The sequence below is a fragment of the Gigantopelta aegis genome, chromosome 15 (genome assembly GCF_016097555.1).
Source record: "Gigantopelta aegis isolate Gae_Host chromosome 15, Gae_host_genome, whole genome shotgun sequence".
In the NCBI taxonomy this organism is placed as follows: domain Eukaryota; kingdom Metazoa; phylum Mollusca; class Gastropoda; order Neomphalida; family Peltospiridae; genus Gigantopelta; species Gigantopelta aegis.
The window spans coordinates 10,533,992-10,560,354 of record NC_054713.1 but is presented as its reverse complement, the minus strand read 5'-3'; the positions used below and the strand labels follow the sequence as shown (position 1 = coordinate 10,560,354).

The 26,363-nt window shown below is 39.1% G+C and overlaps 1 protein-coding gene across 1 annotated transcript in view; it reads left to right on the top strand.

The window, feature by feature from the left end:
- Positions 1-17,379, top strand: part of LOC121389655 (sulfotransferase 1C2-like) — a 46,851-nt gene extending 29,472 nt beyond the window's left edge. The window contains exons 4-5 of the mRNA XM_041521303.1: positions 12,560-12,734; positions 17,320-17,379. Of these exons, the coding sequence (XP_041377237.1) occupies positions 12,560-12,703 (144 nt within the window). The 3' untranslated portion in view covers positions 12,704-12,734; positions 17,320-17,379. The remainder of the gene's footprint in view (positions 1-12,559; positions 12,735-17,319) is intronic.
- Positions 17,380-26,363: the final 8,984 nt, after the last annotated feature.

Sequence of the window (26,363 nt, the reverse complement as noted above, 5' to 3'; positions counted from 1 at the left end):
AATGATCCCCTAACTTATGTGTTGACGAAGGCCAAGCTGGATGCAACCAGTCATCGGTGGGTAGCTGCTTTAGCAAACTATAACTTTACTTTGTCTTACAGAGCAGGAAAGTTGAATGCGGATGCAGATGGTCTCAGCAGACAGGTCTTTGCAGATGTTGTGAAAGCAGTCTGTCAAGCAGCGATAGCATCCATTCCTTTGGTTGACAGTGTATCGAGCAAGACTACTGCTCATTCGGCCGGTGAGCACGTGGATCTTGGCGATAATATCAGTTGTATTGACTGGATTGCGGAGCAGCGCAAAGATCGGGTTACTGCTAGGCTTATGTATGGTTTGTTTCAGAGGGGACAAGGAGTACAGAGAGAGATGCCAGCTGTAAAGAAGTATCTTCGAGAGAGGAGACGTTTAGAACTGGTTATTGGAATTTTGTACAGAAATGTTATTCTAGACGGTCAGAAGGTAAGACAGTTGGTTTTGCCAGAGTTTTATCGACAGATAGCACTGAAAGGTATCCATACTGATGCTGGGCATCAAGGAAAGGAAAATACCTTATGGTTAGCCAAGCAACGGTTTTACTGGCCAGGACTAGAGAAGGATGTTAACAGGAAGGTGGAACAGTGTGGTAGATGTATAAGAAGGAAAACTCCTATCAAACCTACAGCTGGTTTGGTTCCAATAGAAACCATGAGACCAATGCAGCTAGTCTGTATTGATTTCTTGAGTTTAGAGAAGTCAAAAGGGGGTTATGAGAATATTTTAGTCATAACTGACCATTTTACGAGATACGCACAGGCAATACCTTGTAAAAATCAGACTGCACATACCACAGCTAAGGCACTGTATGAACATTTTATTTTATTTTACAGTTTTCCTGAACAGTTACACAGTGACCAAGGAAGGAATTTTGAAAGTCGGATGATCAAGGAGCTGTGTAAACTAGCCAATGTTCAGAAAACGAGGACTACACCTTATCACACAATGGGGAATGGGTCAGCCGAGCGATTCAACCAGACATTGATAAAGATGCTTGCCACATTGGATGAAAAGAAGAAAGCTGATTGGAAATCGTATGTTGCTCCTATAGTACAAGCATACAACTCGACGAAGAGTGATGCGACTGGGTATTCACCACATTTCTTGATGTTCGGGTGGAATCCACGACTCTCAGTAGATGCTTTTCTGGGGACAGATCCACATACAGAAGGTGACCTAGATACAAGTTCATATGTGCAGAAGTTAAGAGGTAGAATGAGGTATGCTTACAGAGCTGCAGCAGAACAAGCCAATGCATACGGTGACAGGAATAAGGACAGATATGACAGAGGAGTGAGAGAGACAAAGTTAGAAGTAGGTGACAGAGTGCTGGTCAGGAAAGTAGGTTTGAAAGGAAAGCAAAAGTTAGCTGATCGTTGGGAACAGGAACCCTACCTGGTATCTCAAATACCAAATGAGGATATTCCAGTGTATAGAGTGTGTCGTGAAGTGGTCAAGGGTCCTGTGAGGGCACTCCATCGTAATATGTTGCTGCCTTTTAACATTATTCCCTGTGAGGAGATTATTACCGGAGTTAGCAATATGGTTAAACCGAAGAAGCCTGTTAGGTTGTATCCACGAGAGGTGTCCAGCTCGGAATCCGATTCAAGTGAAAACTCGCAGGCCAGCCTGAAATATGTGATCCCTCAACGTCGGAGATTGAGCCCAGTACAGCTGTCTTGTCCATCATCTGTGGGAGTTCATTCTTCATTATCCTCATCAGGAGAGGTTGTTCCAGAATTTCGATCACCAGAGGGGGTGAGTCAGGAACCTGAAGCTGTAGACGATTCTGCTGTGATTCCTGATACTGTGAGTGCAGCAACTTCTGATCAGGAGATAACAGATAGGGACCAGCTACACAGTGAAGGACATACTTCTCAAGTTTTCCCAATGCTTGAACAGACTGTGGGACGACCACAGCGCACACGGAAACCGCCTGATAGATATGGACAGTGGGTGTGTTCCCAACATATCTCAACTGATGAAATTTTTGTGTGATTTTTATGATGTTGTATGTAAATCATTTTTATTGATTATTTGTATTTCAGTTCAGTTGAGACCAGTATTTCAGTATTCACTAAACTGAAAGTAATGCTGATTAATCTAGTTGCAAAACCTGATATTTGGATATTTAACCTGTGATTTGAGGTAACTCATTGCTTTACAGGTCAGTTGTGTTCAGCTAAGTTATTAGCTGTGGTGTTTGATAATTGTATATATTTGACCTAACTAATTTGTTTTGTATTTGTTTAGGTTCGGACATTTGAGGTATTGCAGAGACAAATTTGTATATCGCAGTATATATATATTATAGTGTATTTTATGTCTGAATTCAGTGTGATATTTCAATGTTTGATGTAATTAACAGTATTTTATTTGCAGCTGTCTTATAAAATGTACAGCTGAATCGTGACTAAATGTCAGGAGACATTTACCTCGGGGAGGGGAATATGTAACCAGGCGTTAAATTATTAATTATCAAAGATTTCAATTAAATATTAATTATAATATATTAAGTATTTTTAAAAACTAATTTGTAGGGAGTGGATCTTTAAATATAAAATAGTTAAAGAAAGGTGTGTTGTTTATTTCATCTTTTGTGTTAGCAGTGGTCATTGTTTATTGTGTTGAGTTTGTTAGTAGTTGTTAATTCACGTGCGACGATGACAGTTCACGCAAGACTGATGACTCGACACCGAGACACGCACTGCATGCTTTTGGACTACGCCCTTTATAACTAGATTTTTCCTAATTGTCAGATTACCGATCAGCTTTCATCAGAAGCAGACAGTCAGTACTATTTTATCCAATTATTCTGCAGAGAATTGGTTGATTATTATATATATATTTTATACACTACTGCATTTCCAGTGTCTGATCAAATAGATATTGTGGAGGTCTGGTAAGATATATTTATTTGTAATTTGTATTTTATATTGATATTCGGACATAGTGATGTAATAATTTTATCTTAATTGAGAGTTTATATTATACATGTGCGCGGAAGTGTGAAAGTTAATGTGTGATTGTAAGGCATTGTTTGTATTATATTTTACAGGTTTTTCCAATTGGTCTACAAATAAAATATTGGAACCACAAGGAGTATTGTCTTTACTTCTTCCCCGGGTTACAGTGATACTGGTGTTTAGAGGAAACCCGCTTTCGTCACATAGGCTCCTCTTTTACGACAGGCAGCAAAGGATCTTTTACTTGCGCTTCCCACAGGCAGGATAGCACAAACCATGGCCTTTGTTGAACCAGTTATGGATTACTGGTCGGTGCAAGTGGTTTACACCTACCCACTGAGCACTCACTCAGTGTTTGGAGTCGGTATCTGGATTAAAAATTCCATGCCTCGACTGGGATCCGAACCCAGTACCTACCAGCCTGTAGACCGATGGCCTAACCACGACGCCGCCGAGACCGGTCAGCACTTCAAAAGAGCAAAAGAACAGTGTCAAATGCACTAAACAAATTTGATTTATTTACAGTAATCACTAAGCGTACCTCCGTGCAAAACGTTTAAGGCAACAGTGTAAGATATATTTTACGACACGATGATATGATACATGTTGCATATCAAATTAAAGACATCTGACTGGTTTCTTGCATACCAATCCAAACCAACCACCGAGATGAATACTACACAGTACACACGTCGATTTCTATTGTCAGATAATGTACAGGTCAACAGTGTATATTACGTAAACGCGAGCGCCGTATATAACTTGGTTCAAAATACATTTTAATTTCTCGTTAAACTGTATTTTAAATATAAAGATATGCAAGAAAACACATTTTACACTCGTGTCTCCAGTGCTCGTGTCAGTTAGATACCATTTATCTTTCATTTCGTTTACATTTGTATTCACCTCACGTTCGTTCCCATTGGCGTAGCCATTATTTTAAATTGGTGGGGGACCACAATGCCATGAAGGGTCAACCACATTGTTTTTGAGAATGTCAATAGGGACGAAAGGAAGGACATGTTTTATTTAATGACGCACTCAACACAATTCTTGTTGCGCTTGTATGGCGTCACGCACATATTCATTCATTTCAACTTATTTCGTGCTTATATCCAATTACGGTTCAAGGATGCTGTCCTGGGCACACATCTGAGCTATCTGGGCTGTCTGTCCAGAACAGTGGGTTAGTTGTTAGTTGGTTAGTGGTTAGTGAGAGAGAAGACGGAGTAGTGGCCTTACACCTACCCATTGAGCCCTTAAGAACTCGCTCTGGGTTGCAGCCTGTACCGGGCTGCGAACCCAGTACCTACCAGCCTGTAGACCGATGGCCTAACCACGACGCCACCGAGGACGGTCACTGTGTAGGGAGAGACTTTAATGTACGCATCCGCCTATAGGCCAGTCACAAACAGCGTTGTTTAATTGTGAAATAAATGTTCTTGTTTTTTTATCCTTTTATTTAGAACATCAACATATTAATATAGCAGATAATTTTAATGACATTATCCCACTCATCCTTCCTTCATTCACTCTCTGCCACACCTTTTGCACGGATAGCTTGTCCATTTTGTTTTCTGGTCAGCACAGCAGTACGAATCGATTCATCTGCTGGGTGTTTGATCAACTGTGACCGACGCCGTAACTTTCGCAGTTGAAAGTTGTCGGTTTCAGTTGTCATGGTGTTCGTGTCCTTGTCACATATTTCAGCTGCTTTCACTCCCTTCGGATGTACCACCGATTCTTTCACATTACAGTTTGCGTGCGGGTTGTCAGTTCTCGAACTCGGTGTTGCATCTTTGTGAGCATTTCTCCCCTCAGCTTGGTTACCCTTCACTTGATCATGGCTTGACCGGGTTTCTTCTTGCATTATATCATCACCAGTACTGTCTCTGTCACCGTCATTCACGTGCTCGCTGTTGCTGTCATTTACACTGCATACAGACCGATCCTCCATATTTCCACATTTTTCACATAAAAAGGCTTTGTTGTAATTTCTGGCGATATGTCCCTTCTCTTTGCAGAAATTGCAAATAATATTCGGGCAGTCCCGAATCACGTGACTATCAGACATACAGTTATAGCACACCTTAATTTGATTGTCGTGCAAAACAGTATTAAATTTCATCGAATACGGTCAACTCTTTACGTCAGATGGAAATTTAACACGCACGTACCTGGTTCCATCCGCAATGCGAGTACCCTTGTAGAACCTCCTGTAAATAGGTGTTATCAACTCAATGTTCATCGATTTCAAGCGTTGCTCGATCTCCTCATCCGAAATATATGCTGGCAAGTGCAGAAATGAAACAACAACACTATCCGAATGGAATAACCTCGCCTTCATTTTCATGCCATTCAGTTCCAATGAATCATTATTTGAAATGATCCTTGCCTGCACAACATCATCCAAGTATATAAATGAAAAATAACGTTTCCCTTAAGTAGTAAATAAAGTATGGATCTTTAAAATTATTACTATTTATTTATTTTATTGCTATTATTATTATTTGTGTAGCCATTATGTAATCATTGCGATGCCTTGTCTGTGTTTTGTATTTTCTTTTATCAAACCTGCTGTCTAATTATCGAACACATAGAAAACTTTATTGCGTTTCTTTTTTTTACTGTTTCCTTTATTCTTTATTTTCTCAATAATATTTATTTCTGTTCATATTTAAATTGCAAAAATATATTACTGTCGTAATATGTATGTATTTTGGAGAAGGCCTAGTAAGTTGTGTACCTTGTGCCTAATCCATTTGTTCTTTAAAAAGCAATAAAATATGTTTCAATCAAAACATCATCCACAGTCACTTCATACCTGTCAGGTCCCTTTGGTAGACACGCATGAATCACATCACCAACCTGCTCACTAAGAAATTTTATCAAATCGCCAGCCGCCATCTTCCTATTGTCACCGACATCAACGACGACCGTGCACTCCTTGTAGATCACTTTCTTCACTTCCTCCTTCTCCATATCTCCACCCTGACTCATCTCCACTGGTTTTCAAAATAATCCGAAATCAGACACCTTGTCAATTAAAAAAAAAAAACCCAGTTTTCAAAACTTTCCAAAATGGGAGCCGAAGTGAAACATGTCCTTCATCGACAAAACCCAAACCGGAAGTCCACCCGATGGCTTAGAGACATACTGTCACGGATTTAAGGACCTTATTTCTCTAAAAAATAGATAATAAATAAAAATTACATTAAGTGTTGGAAATCAAATCCAGCTTTCGGATCACCTTAACTGAACCATGATGGAGTGAAATCCATGTCAACCCTCTCAGCAATTTTAGTTTTTGAATTATGGACCATTGCCATAATTGAATTATTTTTACAAAATATCATTAATAAATGGAGTATGGTGGTTATGAAGATGGTTGAATAAAGTACATTTAGGGACAAATCAAATACTTTTTGTTCAGGTAATACTTTGTTAGAAAATTAAATAGGTCTTCGAGATACAATTGAAGTTTTGGAGTAAAAGTTAGTATCTATATGTGATATTTGTATTTTTGAACAGTTCTTTACACAGTTTTTATTTAAATCTTGAATTTTTATATTGATGTTGATCATCACTTTATTTGTTTGCATTACCATAGTTTGACACCCAATAGCCGATGTATTTTTCGTGCTGGGGTGTCGTTAAACATTCATTCATTCATTCATCCATTCATTCATTCAAACGTTAAGCCTATGGGATTTGGTTTGGTGTTGTACACAAAAGTAGGGAAATCGCCGTACGAAATATCAGTAAAAGTTCACCCCGTTGTATCCGAGTAACCCTGCAGTAAAAATGTAAACATTGGCCATTAGTTCTGTCAGTTTTTGACAAACACAAATGGTTCAACCTTCCACAAATTGCTACAACGTTTATTCCTTCGCCATTCATCCCAGGTAGGTCCAAAAACATAAAACAGTCTTCCAAAATGAAACCAGTGGAACAGTGCCTAATTTGCTTAAATTCAATATGGCCACCTCATTGTTTGCCATAATGTAATTTTAAAAAATTTTATGTTCAGCAATTTAAACACATAGCACATACGGGATACATGGGGGCGTGTTGTTGCTTACTACATGAGGGAACTATTTTCAGAAAAAAAACAATAACAAACAATGACATTAATACTACAGTGTACTAATTTCCAGGTCAGTCCCAACGGTGTAAGCGCTAAGATCATCATAAGGGCATAAACGCATTATGCATTTAACGTATGCATTTTAAACACTATAGTGTCTTTTTCACTTGGGGCGAGACGTAGTTCAGTGGTACAGCGCTCGCATGATGCGCGATCGATCTAGGATCGATTCCCGTAGCTTTCGCTATTAGGGCTGATTTTTTATTTTTGATAATTGAAATCAGACATTACTCAGTTTTTATTGTTTACGTTATCCATTTCAGTACATCCAAAGTATTCTGATATTTCTAGTACCACGAAATGCATTTTTCGTATTTGTGACAAACGTACGTTTCAATCCATTGTAACTTTATTCAAAGGTGTCACAAGTAGTACTAGACCAAATAACTTCGGCTGTGTCAAACTTTTTATAGAGCAGTTAACACCACAAGTCTTGTTCTGGTTTAAAAGAAAAACAAAGTTTCATCTGGGCAAAAAATGTATGTAATTTTATTTCACCTAGTAGCATTGTGTCAAGTAGCCATGTGCTTGAAACATGTATGTGGTACCTGTACAAAAAAGTACTCAAATTGTGTTTGGGACTAGGGTAGTCATAGACGCTACCCGTTATCTCTCAAATGAGCAGCTTGACCCCCATCTTTTTCTGATTCACTGTAAGGGTGAGGGGTGGTAGTATTTTTATCTGTGGTGTATATGTCGATTGATATGCTGCAGGTAGGAGTTTTAGCGCATATGTTACTATTGCCGTCAATGGGAATTGATTGGTAGTATATATATACACCCTACAGGTTTGTAGTTTAACCAAACTCAATGTCCATTTTCACGGGTTAAAACTAGGACCTGCGACTTTAAGGTGATCTTAGTGCCAGTATTGCGTCGTGTAATGGGGCTCTGGGCCCAATTTCACAGCACGATCACCTTAAAAAATAAGGTAGCTATACACTCAAGGTGATCTTAGGGCTAAGATCGCTTCGTGGAACGGTGCCCTGGACTACAAATGTTCACCTTTAATCAAAGCCCGAGTACTCTGACTGTAAGAGAGCTAGACGAACATTTGGACGGTTATGACGCTCTCGTTTCAGCACAATAGCTGTCCAAATATCTGTTTAGCTCTCATTACAGTCAAGAGTACTCGGTCTGCTTTAACCATAGCCTTGTTGGACCTAATATTTGTCACACGTGTGAAGAATGCGCTTTGTGGAAAATGATGTCCAACATAGCTTAATTATTTTGTTTCAGGAAGAATGTTAGATAAATCAGAAATCAAGTCTGTTAAGACAAAGGTGACCCTAAAAAGCGGAATGTCTTTCAACGTCGGAGATACTGGAGAAATGTGGCTTCCACCGGCTCCATTAAAGAATTCCTACGCGGAACAAATCCCTTTGATAAGAAACATGGAGATTACGGACACCGACATATTGCTAGGCGGTTATCCCAAGGGAGGTAAGCATTTTAATGTTCAAAGTTAACGTTTGTTTTGACGTCGATTTTTGAGCAACTTCAAATATTATAAAGGTGAATAATGCGCTGAATGTACAGACATTGATATTGTAGACACATTCATTTGTATTTCATGCTCGTCACCTTTATTGTCTTTATATAATGCCAAACTAAATAAATGTTTGGTCTCTGGTCAGCGCGCGCGTTGATTTTGACCCTCGCTCGTCACCTGTCCCCCCCCCTCCTCCCCCCCCCCCCCCCCCCCCCCCCCCCCCCCCCCCCCCCCCCCCCCCCCCCCTCCACGGTTTGACATCGATGTTTGCCGGGCCTTTCTTGCTATGACGTGAAACCGCATTTGGTAGCCAAAATGCTATCGCGCATGAACTAAGACGTGCATTCTCTGAGTTCAATTTAGATATGCCATTCATTTCGGTGTCAAATATACCCACCTTTTCTGTGTAACCCATACTTAATAAAAATTAAAATAAACTAAAATATTAAGCAAAAATATGTCGCATCGCCTCATCAGTTGTGGAACATTGTTCTGACGAGAGACCCATTATCTACCTGCAGAGGAATCCTAAACCACTTAAGAGATTTCATGCCAATCGAATTTGAAGGATCCTGGCCCTAGACGCAAGAATCGTTCATCGAGGACAAGCGTAAGTAATCTTGATTTAGTTTAAACTAGTCTGGGAGTAGCAGTCCTCGTTTTGGCAGTGCTAAAGGGATGACATGTCCAGTGAATTATCTCCTATAGAGTGGCAGTGCTCGGTTCGGCAGTGCAAGGGGATGAAATGTCCAGTAAATTATCTCTGTTGGAGTGGCAGTCCTCGTTTTGGCGGTGGAAGAGGGATGAAATGTCCAGCGAATGTTCTCCTCTGGAGTGGCAGTCCTCGGTGTGGCTGTGCAAGAGGTATGAAATGCCCAGTGAATTATCTTCTGGAGTGGCAGTCCTCGGTGTCCAGTGAATTATCCTCCGGAGTGGCAGTCCTCGGTGTGGCGGTGCAAGAGGGATGAAATATCCAGTGAATTATCTCCTCTTGAGTGTCTGTCCTTCTATAAACAAGGTACTAGTTAGAGATTCTTAGAATCAACGTCAATTTTGTGAAATGTCAATTGAGCTCTGCATTGTTCAGAAATAGGGTCCCAGGCACTGCGGAGAAGGGTGGTGGGGTGGTGGGACTGATAATAATTCTGAATCAAAGACATTATTGAAAGTGAATCTTAAGGCAGAGATGAATTGTACTTGTAGAATACAGGAAATTGCATTTCAGAACATGTAGATTTCAAACTTTTCCGTGGGAACATATACCCGAAACCCCGAAACCCCATGACATCCTCGATTTCAGTCAGCCCTCTACTACATGCTTCCACCGTGCCAGGGCCCTGACCGTGTATTACGGTTATATCGTTCAGATTCTATAAACTGTACTTCTTAGTTCCATGTTTGACAACTCTGGATAATTAATTATTAAAGGGACATTCCTGAGTTTGCTGCAATTTTAAAGATGTTATTGACTAATAGAGACTTTTTAACTATTATAATTACATATCAAATATATGTTTCTGCATAAACTATTAACGGCTGTATATTAACCGTTTCTGATTGTTCTACTACTTGTACGAGTTTAAATTTCATTTTATTTCCTAAAATATATTGTTTTTCGTACGTACGAAATTATTTGAAGACAAAAACCAGTTTGGGCTTCTCACAAATATTAAGTCAGCCAGAAACACATTAAATATACAGACACTGATATTCTAAACAAGAAAATATATTTAATATGTAAGTTTAATCGTACAAATATTTTATTTTTCGGAAACATCTTACAATGCAGAAAACTAAAGAATGTCCATTTAAATATTAGATTTATCAAAACACTTACAGGTGCCTTGTTCTTTGAAAAAAAATAATATGCTATTCATATTTTTATCATTAAAAATATATTTGTCATGACCACACGTGAAGTAAAAAAAAAAATCCTGTTTCTGTTTTAAACGGAAAACCATAGTGTTAAAAAACAAAACGTTATTGCATGCCTATTCAGTGTTACTATTGTGATAAAGACATTTTCAAACCGTGTGATAAATTTATCTTGTATCACACATATGTGCAATCTAGACGGGGAATTCCCTTTTTATTTTAGCCCCGTTTTGTTACTGACGTCATGTATGATTTACAAATTACGTCACATCGTATTTGAAACATTACACCAAATTACCGCAGAGTATAATTCTTAATATTATGTAAATCCATGAAAGGAGGATTGATCATAGATTTAAGAAAGTGTAATTTTATGACATTAAATTAAAAACTGATTTGTAAAAAGTAAAACAAGGTATGTAATAAATACAGAACCTCACATACATTGTTTTCGCTTGCTATTTGTTATTTTGCGCAAGAACATACCACTCGAAAGCTACACGGTCTCGTGGTATATATATTCTTGCGCAAAATAAACTCGTGCCATAAATAGGAAGCGAAAACAACCTATGTGAGGTTTTGTTTATTTCTCACGAGACTCTTTTACAATACGTCGACTAAATGTTGTCAATGCTCATCATAATTTACAATCTCAGATTAAACTATCACAGTCGCTTTAGACAAAATACGACTATCGCAGCCTCTTAAAGGAACATACCCTAGTTTTTAAACACTAGGACATATTTTATACTATTAGAGCCGTCTTTGACAATTAAAATCATACTTTACTTAGGTTTTATTGTTCAGATTATCCATTTCCGTACATTCGAAGTATTTTTGGTCATCCTGGTGTTTTTAAAATCAAAAAATGCATTCCTCATATTTTTAAAAACGCACGTGCGTCAGAAGTAACGGTTATGGAGTCGAGTTTTAGTCTGTGTTTAGAGGGTATGTCACCATTTCAAAATCACACACACGTCTCACTCAATTGTAACTTTATCCATATGTGTTACAGGTTTGTAGATTAACTTAACTTAGTGTTCTTTTCCATGGGCTGAAACTAGGGTCTGTCCCCTTAATTTCATTGTGTTTAAATCAGAACACTAAGTGCTGTGTATTAATCATGGCTGTTCAAGAATTGAGTGCCGAATACTTAAAGGGACAAACCCTAATTTTTATACACTAAGACATATTTTTCACTCTTAGAGCCGTTTATGATTACTGAAATCAAACACTACTTAGATTTTATTGTTTAGATTATCCATTTCCGTAGAACCGAAGTGTTTCTGGTCATCCTGGTGTTGCTAATATCACACAATGCATTTTTCATATTTTTAAAAACGTACGTGCATCTGAAAAGTAATGATTATTTTAAGAGCATTCCAACGTTACAGACTGTTGTTTCACTCTGTTTTATCCAAATTTGTTAAAGGTTTCTAAATTAAACAAATTAAGTGCCCATTTGTACGGGTTGAAACTATGCTCTAGGTGAAAAATATGCCTTAGTGTTTAAAAACTAGGGTATGTCCCTTTAATAATGAGATGTGTTGCCTTTTTTTAGGGGTTTAATCAGAGTTGCTTCCCTTTTGCACATCTCGAAGTAAGAAAGTGGTAATATTTTAAATGAAATGTTGCAAATGCTTTTAGTTTTTTGTTGTTTTTCTAGTTATTTTTATGGGGGGGGGGGGGGGGGGGGGGTCTGTTTCTGTTTTGTGTTTTTTTGTTGGTTGGTTGGCTGATTGCGTTTTTGTGGGGGCTTTGTTTGTTGTTGTTTGTTTTGTGTTTTTGTTTTGCTTTTGTTTTTGTTTTTGCTTTTATATTTGGTTTTGCTTTTGAATGAATGAATGTGTGTTAAACGACACCCCAAAATATAGATCGGCTATTGGGTGTCAATCAAAGGTAAACACATCAATATGATTGGTTTTGCTTTTGTTATCGTTGTTCTTCTCCTCTTTATTGTTTTCTAATCTAATGACTACTGCTTTATACTCGGCTATACAAAAAACATTACACGTAGAGCATTTGAATCTTAATTTCTGTTTTAAGAATCCAGCCGGAGAGATCTACAAACTATCAAAAGCCATCGGCGTCGAGGGGAGTGAACAGCTGTGTTCTCAGATCGCCTATGCTTGCGAACTGGACAGACTCAGAATCCATGGTGCAAAAGTCGATGCTTTGAAATCTCTCTAGAAGGAAGGATCGGCAGGGTTTTATAGAAAAGGTAATTACTGCATGCAAGTGACCGGTTTCGGTGGGGTACTGGTTAAGCGGCATCACTTAAAGGAACTGTCTTGAGTTTACCATTGTCAGATATATTGAACCATTAAAGCGACAGACCCTAGTGTTTAACCACTATGACATATGTTTTACTATTAAAGCCGTTTTTGACATTTTAAATTAGCAGTACTTACAGTTTACTATTTAGAATATATATTTTCATACACCTGAAGTGTTTCTGATAATCCATGTTTTTTTGTAATACCCCAATATGCTTTTTTATAATTCTTAAAACGCGCATTCGTCTGAGAAGTAACGGTTATCGAAACAAGCTTTAGTTATTTTTAGACGGTATGTCCTCATTTGAACATCACACACTTTCTTTTTGACTCTTGTTATAACTTTATCCAAATGTTTTGCAGGTTTGAATATTAACTAAACATAGTGTCCATGTTTACAAGCTGAAACTAGTCTGTCCCTTTAAGGATTTTTGAAGATGAAAATAACACTTTAAGTTAATTTTTAGAAACTGTTTATAGAACATCAGTGCCTCTATATCCAGCGTGTTTGTGCCAAGAGAAGACACTAATTTATTTACACGCAGGCCGTTGCACGATGGCATAGGAGGAATATATACATACACAATTTATAACATTCACGTGACAAGATGGTTGATAATACACATATACAAAGACCAATAAATAAAATGCCATAAGAACAATATATATAACAAAAAACTCTAAATATATTAGATACATATACATATTTAAGAACATCGTTATACACTTACCAAAGGTTGATATAATGTAGATATAACCTATATATAAAATATATATCATGTGTTCTGGAAAAACCTAATAAGTCAGAAAAATCTGAATTTGACATACTGACCGAAAACTACACCCTGCCATGATTAAGTAGCCACTTATCAAAACAACTTGCTTTGTGATTATTTGTTCATCACTTAGGAAGAGTAAATTAGGGAAAACATGTTTTTGTTTTTAGTTTGACAGTTCCATCGCAACTTGACTTATTAGGTTTTTCCAGCCTTGAATGAAAACAGTTATGGCACAGTTTATCAACAATAACCTAGCAAGTCAATAAAATTGGTTTCTTTATTCCACACATCTTGAAAAAATAGAAACTGCCGATCTAACTGAACTCCAGGGCAAATACAAAATATAAAATACACAACCAGTCATTGAAACCCCCTCTCAATTATTACCAGCAGACCTTGGGAGAGGACCACAATTCGCCAAAATTCACAAAATGTACATTTTACCCACAAAAGACCAATTTGAACACGGCCACATCAAAATGTTGATTACATCAGTCCAATTTTTCCATAATTATACAGGGTGGCACAATAAAAATAAATGTCCCAAAATCTAATGGATTAATCAATAATGGAAACGTGCTCTGTGAAATTTGGCAGTTTTTAGTGCGAAGTCAGATATATTCACTGAAGAGCTTTCCCTTTATAGTGCACTTTGGCAGTCTTGCAAAGTCAGAAGTTTTTACTTCAGCAGCCGTTTAGTCATTACAAATAGGACATTTTAGTTTTATTGGGCCACCCGTCAGGAAAAACCTAGTAAGGGTTGTCAAGGATTTTGGTGTAGTGTTGATTGAATGCCTGACGGGGTGGGGTGGGGGGTGGGGGGTTACATAATTTCTACCGATGGCTACATCAGTCAAATGCCTCCACAAGGTCATGGCTAGCATTATTACTGGGCAGATCTAGCCAGAACCTCTTCTTGCAGGGACAAATCACTCGCCTAATTTCAGGAGCTTCTGCTTGTTCGCTGCAGGGATGCCTCTCGGCTCCACCATTACTCCCGGAAACGTCAGGATATCAAACTTTGGCTTTAAAATCTCGACTTTTGCACATTCATCACCAAAATTCTGCTTGTAAAAGAGTGATCGATAACCCTTACGGAATTCAACCTCGGAAATACTACCCAGTAGTGGCAACTGCACATTCTTGCTTTGGCGGGTCCTATGCCCATTTTGAAAAAAGTGGAAGTCGTTGTAGTGCATAACTACTGTTGAAGTGTGCTTGCTGGCCCTGGCACACAGATCAACAAAATCTTTAAAATCAAGGATTTCTGGGGCTTTCCTCATTTTGTTTCCGATAGTCCTATGGACGTTGTCGGTTCGCATGGATGTGTGTCCCCTCTCTAGGTATTTGAGGGTGACTTTTCTGGGGCCCCATTGTTGACTGACGCACATGACCAAAGAGGTAAATAATGCCCAAGTCTTATTTTGGCCAGTGCAGTTGTCTGCCCAAAATACCACACTTTCTTTTGCTGAAAGGTTAATGCATTTTATGTACGCAGATGCAACATTTATGCCTAGCCTACCCGCAATCGCCTCATGCCACAGTATGACATAATCATCAGGACCTGTAAGAGAAATAAAGGTCTCATTAAAACCAACTAACCTACTCACAAATAGGTGTTCTTTGATAGTCATTTTGGGTAATAAAAGGACGCGCTGTATATCAGCTGCAAATATTCCAGTGTTGTCTGGACATTCTTCAGATGCATTAACCTGATATGCACGTCTTGCCCTTTCTGCCGATAGTAGATGCTGCTCACCTTTTTGACAGGTGTCACAGTTTGCCCTGTCAACAGCTGGGTGTATGTACACGTCGTAGGCCTACATCATCATGCAGGCCGACATGCTGATGCCTGCATTGATCTGGTCCAATTTCATGTTTATCAGCTCTCCCCTTGAGGCTATTTTAAGAGTTTAAATAACTGTTATTTAGCATGCATTGTTGAACGTTTTACAGAAATCATGATTCTATATGGGGGCTGCCATGACAGATCATGTGACTGTGTTTCCTGCGTCATGATTGGCTAGTTCGACTTACTAGGCTTTGCCAATACAAATAGTAAGGAATGCGTTCACGAAAAACCTGGTAAGTATCAGAACAATGCCCTACTTCAATTTGCTAGGTTTTGGCTGAATAAATGAATCAATACTCGGGACCTGCTAGGTTTTACCATTACAAAATTCGTGAAACCACGGATGATTTTCTTATTCTTACATGTGTTATATGATGAGGTAAAACCTAGTAAGTCCAAAAATGGTCCTAACCCAATTTTGACCAAAATCAGACTAGGGTTTTCCAGAACACTCAAGAAGTGCTTAAAAGCAAATATATCATCGTAATAATAATTATATATTTTTGTTTGGTTTGGTTTGGTTAGGGACGTTTAAAGTTACTAATAATTACATTTATAAAATATGCTAATTTCTTTAATATTCCGATTCGATTACTGTTCATTAATTATTTAAATTTATAAGTGCTTGGTCGTTTATAGTAATATGAATGTATATACTGGACCCTTAAATCATGAACAAACAATTACAAACAAAACGATAATGAAACTCATCGCCAATGAATGAGTGTCATAATGTTTGTCGTAGATTAAACGTGTTTTTCTTTCCTAATATAAATTTGTTTTCGTACGTATGGAATTATTGGGAGATGAAGTCTGTTTTGAATTACTACAAATATTACAGAAACATTGACAAGAATAATTTAATATACAGACTCCAGTATTCTAAGAAAAGAAAGAAAGAAAATGTATTGCATATGTAATAGTAGTCGTTTTTATATTTACATGCTACAATTTTATGGTCATATTCTACGTACTCGTATGTATGTATGTATGTATGTATGTATGTATGTATGTTATACATTTCTGTAATAGTTTCTGTAATTTTATCTATAATGAATGAATGAATGAAAGAAAGAAAGAAGTGTTTTATTTAACGACGCACTCAACACATTTTATTTACGGTTATATGGCGTCAGACATATGGTTAAGGACCACACATATTTGTTTAGAGGAAACCCGCTGTCGCCACATAGGCTACTCTTTTTTTACGACAGGCAGCAAGGGATCTTTTATTTGCGCTTCCCACAGGCAGGATAGCACAGACATTGGCCTTTGTTGAACCAGTTATGGATCACTGGTCGGTGCAAGTGGTTTACACCTACCCATTGAGCCTTGCGGGGCACTCACTCGGGGTTTGGAGTCGGTATCTGGATTAAAAATTCCATGCCTCGACTGGGATCCGAACCCAGTACCTACCAGCCTGTAGACCGATGGCCTGCCACGACGCCACCGAGGCCGGTAAATGAATGAATGAATGAATGAATGAATGTTAACGACACCCCAGCACAAAAATACACATCGGCTATTGGGTGTCACAAAAGGTAAGACTAGTATATGAAAATATTATTTATATTATTATGTAAAACTACAGTGTAAGGACCTGTCGGGAGGAGGGAGTATAACACGATACATACATCAAGGTAAAGTTTATTTTAAAATTTTCAATAGAAATCAAAGTGTTTTACAAACTTTAAAATTAATTCTAGGTAGGATTTAAAAGATAATTTTTATTAATAATGTTTAAAACATTTTTATATTTATTTTCTACATTTAAAAAAATGTCTGCATTTCTATTATATTTGTAAATTTTTTGTATTAATTTTATTTTCAATATTTCTGCACTGTATGAATTTGTCTTACATCTGTTTTATTTTCTACGCTACGCTTCCTCTGTTACAGGCAATGTAAAAGATTGGCAGAACTGGTTTACTGTTGCGCAGAACCAGTGGTGTGATGACGTGTATAGACAGAGAATGGAAGGGTCCAAGCTCACATTCAGATATGCATGAACTCACGCGGTCTCAAACTTTCAAACTTTATTTCGATTCACTCAGGCCGTCCCCTGCGCATGCTGTAACCTCACCGTGGTGCAGGGGTGTAACATTCTCTTTGAGAATGGCCAATACAGCACAAATTGAAGTTTAGAGTAAAATTCGGTGTCCGTAAATTTCTGTGATATTTGTATTTGTATTTTTGCACAGTTCTTTACACTGTTCTTGTTTAAACCTTGAATTTTTATATTGATGTTGATCATCACTTTATTTATTTGCATTACCATAGTTTGACACCCAATAGCCGATGTATTTTTCGTGCTGGGGTGTCGTTAAACATTCATTCATTCATTCATTCACTCAGGCCGTCAAACGACAGCATATTAGGATATATTTTACAATAGTTATTTACAGTGAAAAGATGACAACAGGAGTTCTTCATCGAATATATACAGACATAATCAAAATAGCTATATACACATTTTAAAAAGAAGACACATGGTGACAGAACATTTAAATAAAGCAGAGATATTTTTATAAGTCAGTACTTTTAAAAGTATAAAATAATATTGAAGATGTTTATCTATGGTTTACTAAATTTACTTGTAATTTCAGAGATTAATTTTGACAATTTACGGAGAGTGCTTATTCTATTACAATTAAACAGTTCTTTGAATTTAAGAGTGCTAGGTTTTTTTATAATAATATGGCTTTATAAACCTTTTGCGTGTATTCATAAAATAATTACATTTAAATAAGTAGTGATATTCATCTCCAATATCATTTTCTTCGTACAATGCACATAATCTATTTTGTGATATCCTGTCTGTAGGATGGTACATATAAACGATCCCTTGCCAAAAAAATGTAGCGGGTTTCCAAGGCGCGTGTGCAGGGATTTCAGCGGGGTTGGGGTTATAGACTGTGTTGAGCAAAGTTTATATGGGGCCAATGCCCCCAGAAAACACATTTCGATTTTTTTTATGCTTGGGCAAGTAAGGGTTTCGACCTCCAATACCCTCCCCCTGCACATTTATCCGATTCCTCTCCAAGATTATATGTCAAAATTACCAAATGTTAGACATCCAACAGCAGATGGAAGGAAGGATAGGATATGTTTTATTTAACGACGCACTCAACACATTTTATTTACGGTTGTATGGCGTCGGATGATTATTAAATCAATATGCTCTAACTTTGATGTCGTTAAACACCCCCCCCCCATCCACCCCCACCCCCACCCCCACCCAACTTTACCCTTTCCAAATGAAAGAATATTTATTTGAATTTGTTGATTTTAACACGCAGTGAAAACGTTCATTGTCTACGTTAGTATATTTTATTAAATAAATATATCCTTGATTAATGTGTTACTAGTATACAAACTATTCTGAAATAGGAAGGTACGAGTGTCGATACTACGTTGTCAAGATCAAACCGGTTTTAACGAAAGACTCTAGTGCCGTATCCGCAACCGAACGTTCTTCGTACAGCGCAAGATTTCTCTTTTAATTTTTTGAGACTAACCCTACAATTTCAAATCGGCAAACGCAAGTGTTAACTGAAACTGACAACAGGTGTTGTTTATGCTTTGTCGAGCTATGGTGGCACAGGCGACGAATCAAACGTATAATTTTTAATCCAGATTCCGACTCCAAATCCTGAGTGAGTGCTCCGCAAGGCTCAATGGGTAGGTGTAAACCACTTGCACCGACCAGTGATCCATAACTGGTTCAACAAAGGCCATGGAGTGGCGACAGCGGGTTTCCTCTCAAAATCTGTGTGGTCCATAACCATATGTCTGACGCCATATAACCGTAAATAAAATGTGTTGAGTGCGTCGTTAAATAAAACATTTCTTTCTTTCTTTCTATTTTATTTGCGTACAAAACTGCATGTCTGATGCAGTAGGATCGCCTAACATGCGGTTTCGTTGAATTAACTCAGAGACGAACTGCAGGACGGAGAGTGGGGAAGGAGATTTTTTTTATTTTTTTTTATTAAAAATTAAATTATATTTGCTGTTACTGTCTTGCATTTGGTGTTCTATAGTTTGTCCCGATAGCATACGGGCATGTGGGTGTATGGATGGACGGAGGGACGGACGGACTGTTACAAATTACATTAAGAATACATTTTCTGCCCAGCCTCGATACAGCGTACGTAGAGCACAATACAAATTCGGCCCAGGGCGGGCATGCTTGAAATAGCATCTTACTCTGATCAGCATGTCAGAACTTGTCCTAAATATTCTTCACGAATATGGAAAATGCTACTCACTCCATTAAATTGAACATGTTTGATCCAGTGGGCCATTTTTCCAATCTGTCAAAACAGCCCACTTATACAGATTACGATGTCGCTTGCGGAATACGAAAATTGGCTTTTGTTAATGTCTGAGGGGGTCAGACTCCTCAGATAGCATTGGTGTGGGCGACAGTTTTCGGCTGCCGCTGACAGCCTGGCCAGATGAATCGGTATGCTGTTAATTTTCGTAGATTGAATACGAAATGGCGACAAATATCAATAATTTTGCCTTTAAGGCCCACACTTTAACACCACTTCGTCTATTGACACATAGTGTGCCTAAAGTGTTCCCATCACTGGAAAGCAATAGAAGAGAGAGAGAGAGAGAGAGAGAGAGAGAGAGAGAGAGAGAGAGAGAGAGAGAGAGAGAGAGAGAGAGAGAGAGAGGTAGTAGAGGGTAGAAGACGTCTATACCCAGGAGCATGTCGGGGGGGGGGGGGGGGGGGGGTAGGACTCAACCTTCCTAAACACAGTCTAGATCCCAGTCCCATGTTAAAATTGCTGCACTGGAAAGAAAGAAGGGCCTGGAGGTTCATTTGGTTCTCGTTAATATCGTGAATTCATCAGTTCCAAATTGCGAACACGACTTCACAAAGTGGAGACATGGGCGTCAATCCGGCTTTAAAAGTGTGGGGGGGAGGGAGGTGTGTGTGGGGTGTGATAAAGGAATGGCAATGAAAATCATAAAGCTACACATTAGTGGTTACACTTTTAATTTTTGTTTTTTGTTGTTGCTGTTGTTGTTGTTGTTGGTGGTGGTGGTGTTGTTGCGTTTGCTAAACGCAAAAGTGGGGGGACACTTATATAGATTATCCCCCGGCGTTGAAAAGTGAGGGGGACGCGTCCCCTCTGTCCCCCACCGATCGACGCCCATGAGTGGAGAGCGTTCGGCCGAATTATGCCGGTGACAGACCATCACGTCAGCGACGCATAGCAGTAGCGGCGCGTATGTCGCCAGTAATCAGTTCCTGTGTATATACATTGGCAGTGACAGAGATGTCAACCTGTGGCAATTCTTAGGCGTAAGAAAGTTAGAAAGAAAGAAAGAAAAAAATGTTTTATTTAACGACGCACTTAACACATTTTATTTTACGGTTATATGGCGTAAGACATATGATTAAGGACCACACAGATTTTGAGAGGAAACCCGCTGTCGCCACTACATGGGCTACTCTTTCCGATTAGCAGCAAGGGATCTTTTATTTGCGCTTCCCACAGGCAGGATAGCACAAACCATGGCCTTTGTTGAACCAGTTATGGATCACTGGTCGGTGCAAGTGGTTTACACCTACCCATTGAGCCTTGCGGAGCACTCACTCAGGGTTTGGAGACGGTATCTGGATTAAAAATCTCATGCCTCGACTGGGATCCGAACCCATTACCTACCAACCTGTAGACCGATGGCCTAACAACGACGCCACCGAGGCCGGTCAAGAAAGTTAGAAGTCAAGGTCCAGGGACTGTAAGCTCTTGGTCATGTCTAGGGTGAAGTTTTTTGTTGTTGTTTGTTAAGTCCAAAATGAAAATCTCAAAAACAAATTTCGATCGAATGCAAGTTGGACTAATTAATACGGTTCATTTAAACCATACAAGTCGATCATCGGTAGTACCCGCGAGTGATTGTTGGTATTGAACCGATATGCTGTATTATTATTAATAGGTAACGAATTCAGAGACCCTGCTTAATCAGTATATAATTCCATTCAGCTCTCAAATATAAACCACGATTATAAAATATTTTTATTTTTAGAATAAGCGTGAGATTATAGTAACGTTTCGTGAGAACGTGATGTTTGTTACAAATGCATGAAACTCGCGCCAAATGCGTGAAAGTTGACAGGTATGCAGTAACAGACTGTGACATAAGCGAGGCGTGACGTGGCTAGGATGCACGTTCTGATCACTTTCCAGATGATTTTTACGCTCTACACCACACTACGCTGGCTCTACACATGCACGACAACAAATAATCGAGGTTTGCAATAAGGAACATTGGACAATTATTGTACCATAGGGAGTTGGAAGTGAGGTGGGGTGGGTTGGTGGTGTCATTTCCATTTCATTCCTTAGAAAATGTTAAATCATAGGATAATTAAACAGGGTACTAAAATGAAAATGAAAATGGCATTCCATCACTAATTATGACTGTGTGCATATTGATAAAATAAATCAATATACAACTCATAGACCCACCAATGACATTACATATTCATTAATGGAAACCACCTCTTGCACAATCTTACGCTATAACCTGGATATAGTCTGTCACTAACCAGCTTTAATTGCAGCCCTGCTACGTTGAAGTTGTGCGCCGCTGACGTGGTAGTCTGTCACCGGCATTATAGACAATCTGCACTATCACTCCAATGACACACGCACACACACACACACACAGAGACACACACACACCAACTAAAAATTGCACGAATAATGTGTGTTTGTTCCGCCATTTGTTCCACGAGTTGTAAAGATTGAGACAGAAAATCCTACCCCAGTTCACAAGTTGTATTGACAGGTTATTTCGCCCACGAACCCTCTTCCACAACTTGTGAATTGAGAAATACGATATTCACGGCTTCTAATGAACGCAGCGTTATAAGTCGTGACTAGCATCGTAGCAATAAAAAAAACATGTTCTGTCCCTTCTACAATTCGTTGCTTAACCATTAACAACTAACCACTGATCCGCAAGCCTGGAGAGACTATCCAGATCGCTGAAGTTTGTGCCCGGGATTGAATACATGAAGCGGATGCTATGTTCAGGCTATCAACTGTCACGACGTAGTTGACAAACTCGATGGTTGCGTTGTAATTTCCTCCATTCCCGACAAACGATGGATGCGCTCAGATTAAGAACTAATCAGTCGTAGACGTTTTATACGAAGAGAATAGAGCTGTATGCGCTCGCGGATTAGCAACTAGACGATCGTAGAAGTCGTTTGCCAACTTCGTTATGACAGTTGACAGTCTGAACCTAGCATTAGCTATACATAAGGACCAAAATAAACTGAAATGAAATGGAAAGTGTTGGGTTGGCATTTCAGTATCGGCTCTAATCGAGCGTCATTCCTTTGATCCATACTTACTTGAGTTCTTCTATCTAAGTAAGGTTCAAACACGCTGTGCTGGGCACACAACGCAGCTATCTGGACTGTCTGTCCAGGACAGTGGGTTAATGGTTCTGGTTTGTTGTTAGTGGTTAGTGAGAGAGAAGTCGGCGTAGTGGTCTCACACCTACACACTGAGTTGTTAAACTTGGGAGCCGATACTGGGATGTGAACCCAGTACCTACCAGCCTTAAGTCCGATGGCTTAACCATTACGCCCACGAAGTCGTTTTTTTGTTTTTTTTTGAGAACTCAGTACACAGCACTACCAAACAGCATCTGACCTAGCCGAAGTTCGGTGCACCACGCATAATTAAATATAGAATTTAAGACTGCCATGCCTGTAATTGATGATATACGGGACAGTGCTTGATGCAATAAACAGTTGATTAATCAGGACGGAAACCTCCTGCAATTTGATTTGACCTAGCATCGGGTTTACCGAGTACCATTTTCATTGAAACGTGCGGGGTGCCACGGTAATCAGGATAACAATGTTCGAGCGGGACTAGGGTAATACTGGACTAGTCTTCAAATGACCAGCTTGACCTCCTCCACTGTTTCCTATTATTGATTCTAACGGTAAAATCAGCGGCGGATACAAGGTGGGACCAACGGACACATCCTCCTAAAACAAATCCAAGCCCCCCCCCCCCCCCTCCCCCTTTTCTTCTTCTTATTATTTTTTCATTGGGATGCTTTTTTGAAGAGATAATTCGTGTCTCTCGTTTTTACGGTTATTTACGGTTATATGGTTAAGGACCACACAGATATTGAGGGAGGAAACCCGTTGTCGCCACTTCATTGGCTACTCTTTTCGATTAGCAACAAGGGATCTTTTATATGCACCATCACATAGACAGGATAGCACATACCACGGTCTTTGATATAACAGTTGTGGTGCACTAGCTGGAACAAGAAATACCCCAATGGATCCACCGACGGGGATCAATCTCCGAGCGCTATACTATCGGGCTACGTTCCGCCCCTGTATGAAAGTATGGCAATCTAATCAACTGAGATAAAAGTGCCTGCTTACCTAATATAAAATTCTAGCTACGTCAGTATATCCAACATTGCGTTAGTGCTACACAGACCTGCAATCTAGTGAAATGTTTGGATACAAGACACTCAAAACTGTTATCAGCGTAACAGTCTATCCACGTAGCACGCAGATTAAGTCCGCGCCATTTTAAAGCGGAACTCTCAAGCGGATCTCGAATGACGTGACGCTATTTGCAGCGAGTGTGTCCGAACGAACGTGTAATCTCTGAGTGTTGGCGAAGAATAAAACCGAACACCTGTAATTTGACATCGTCAAATGCGAAACATTAGAACATTCCGAATTATAGTCGCTTGATAATATAGATTCTACAGATGTTGGACAAAGTCGGTGAACAAAGATAGGCTACGCCTACATATAAAAACTTAGGGCCCTATGGGCAACCTAGGGAGACACCACAGCATCGTAGAGGTCTAAAATTAACGAGCTACTCTCGATTCACTAATATCAAAACCTATATTAGCTCGGCCATTTACCTTTCGACCGACCGTTCGAAATTGCGCCAAATTCCCTCAATATAAATTGCGCACCCTTTTCTCTTTGGCATATAACTGCTCCATTCAAATTCCATAGCACCACCCCCACCCCACCCCCATCCGCTGGTGCTCCCTTGCACCTGCCAGAGCAGGCGGTCCCTCCTCTTCCCTCCCCCCACCTTTCCTGTCATGGACGGAGGAGCCGGCCAAGGCCGGCTCTTGTGCCCACGACAGGCGTGCGCTACAACAGCTTGTTCTGAATGTGCACGTAAAACCCTATGACCTGACCTGACCTAAAAACTTCTCTTTGTGTGTGTGGGGGGGGGGTTGGGGGTTGGTGTTGCTGTTGGTCGTTTGTTGGTGTTGTTTGTTTTGTTTGTGTTTGTGCGGGGTTTTGTTTTGGGGGGTGGGGGTGGGGGTGGGGGGGGGTGGTTTGGGGTTTTTATTTTATTTATTTTTCTGGGGGTTTTTGTTTCGTTTTTTGTTTGCTTTTGCTTTTTATTTTCTTATTTTTTGCTTTTTTTATTTTTTTTTTATTTTTTTTTATTTTTATTTTTTTTTTTTTTTGGGGGGGGTTGTTGTTGTTGAATGTTTTGTTTTGTTTTTATGAATCTCTATTATAAAATAATTAGAAAATAATATATATTACGAAACAAAATGAATTTTGAGCTCTTAACATACCTAATTAGAGACGCTTGACAATAGATAATTAAAGACGCTGGGCAACTTTGAGTACCTTGGCTGTACTTAACAGGTCCATTAATAATCATAGGCTGGGTATGTGCACTGGATGTTCAACCGCCGTTTTATTCTTTGGAATTCGGTGTGGGGGTGGGGGTAGGTGAAGAACAAATGCCAGCACATTAGAAAAACGTTTACTGACGTTGGGGAATCTAAATCATAATTAAATAGTTATATCCAACCTTTAGCTAATTTCTATGATGTTCTCTATTAGTTATAATGTAAAATACTGCGTTTAAAATATCCGGCCATTTTGGTTTGAAATCTGGGGTCTTAAAAACTCAAACTCGAGCTGGCCAACTAACAGATGTGAAATCAGCACCCCTGAAATATGGTTCGAAATGTGTTTGCTTAATTTTTAATAAAATAAAATATGCCTACAACACCTTTTTAAAGCAGATTTTGAGAAATTTGCACTAGACTATTGGTGAACAAAGCTATGCCTACACATAAAAACTGGGGGGTTATTTGGGTTTTTTGTTGTTGTTGTTGTTGTTTCTTTGTGTTTCTGTTTTGGGGGTTGCTGTTGGTGGAGGTTTTTTTATGGTGTTGGGGGTTTTTTTCTTGGGGGAGATTAGTGTTTGTTTTAGTTTTTGTCTTTTTTGTTGATTTTTGGGTGGGTTTTTTAACGAATCTGGACCGCCCTCGGTAGTGTCGTGGTTAAGTCATTGAACATAAGGCTGCTAGGTACAGGGTTCGCAGCCCGGTACCGGCTCCCATCCAGAGCGGGTTTTAACGACTCGATGGGTACGTGTGAGACCGCTACACCCTCTTCTCTTTCACTAATCACTAACAACTAACAACCAACTAACCCACTGTCCTGGACAGACAGCTCGGATAGCTGAGGTGTGTGTGCCCAGGACAGCGTGCCTGAACCTTAATTGGACATAAGCACGAAAATAAGTTGAAATGAAATGAATTACGAATCTCGATTATCTGTACGTACGAAAATAATATGAATTACGGAATAAAATTAATATTTTGAGCTCATTCAAATATTATAAAGATGAGAAATAAGGTGAAAGAAAGAAAGAAATGCTTTATTTAAAGACACACTCAACACCTTTTATTTACGGTTATATGGCGTCAGACATATGGTTAAGGACCACACAGATTTTGAGAGGAAACCCGCTGTCGCCACTTCATGGGCTACTCTTTCCGATTAGCAGGCAAAGGATCTTTTATTTGCGCTTCCCACAGGCAGGATAGCACAAACCATGGCCTTTGTTGAACCAGTTATGGATCACTGGTCGGTGCAA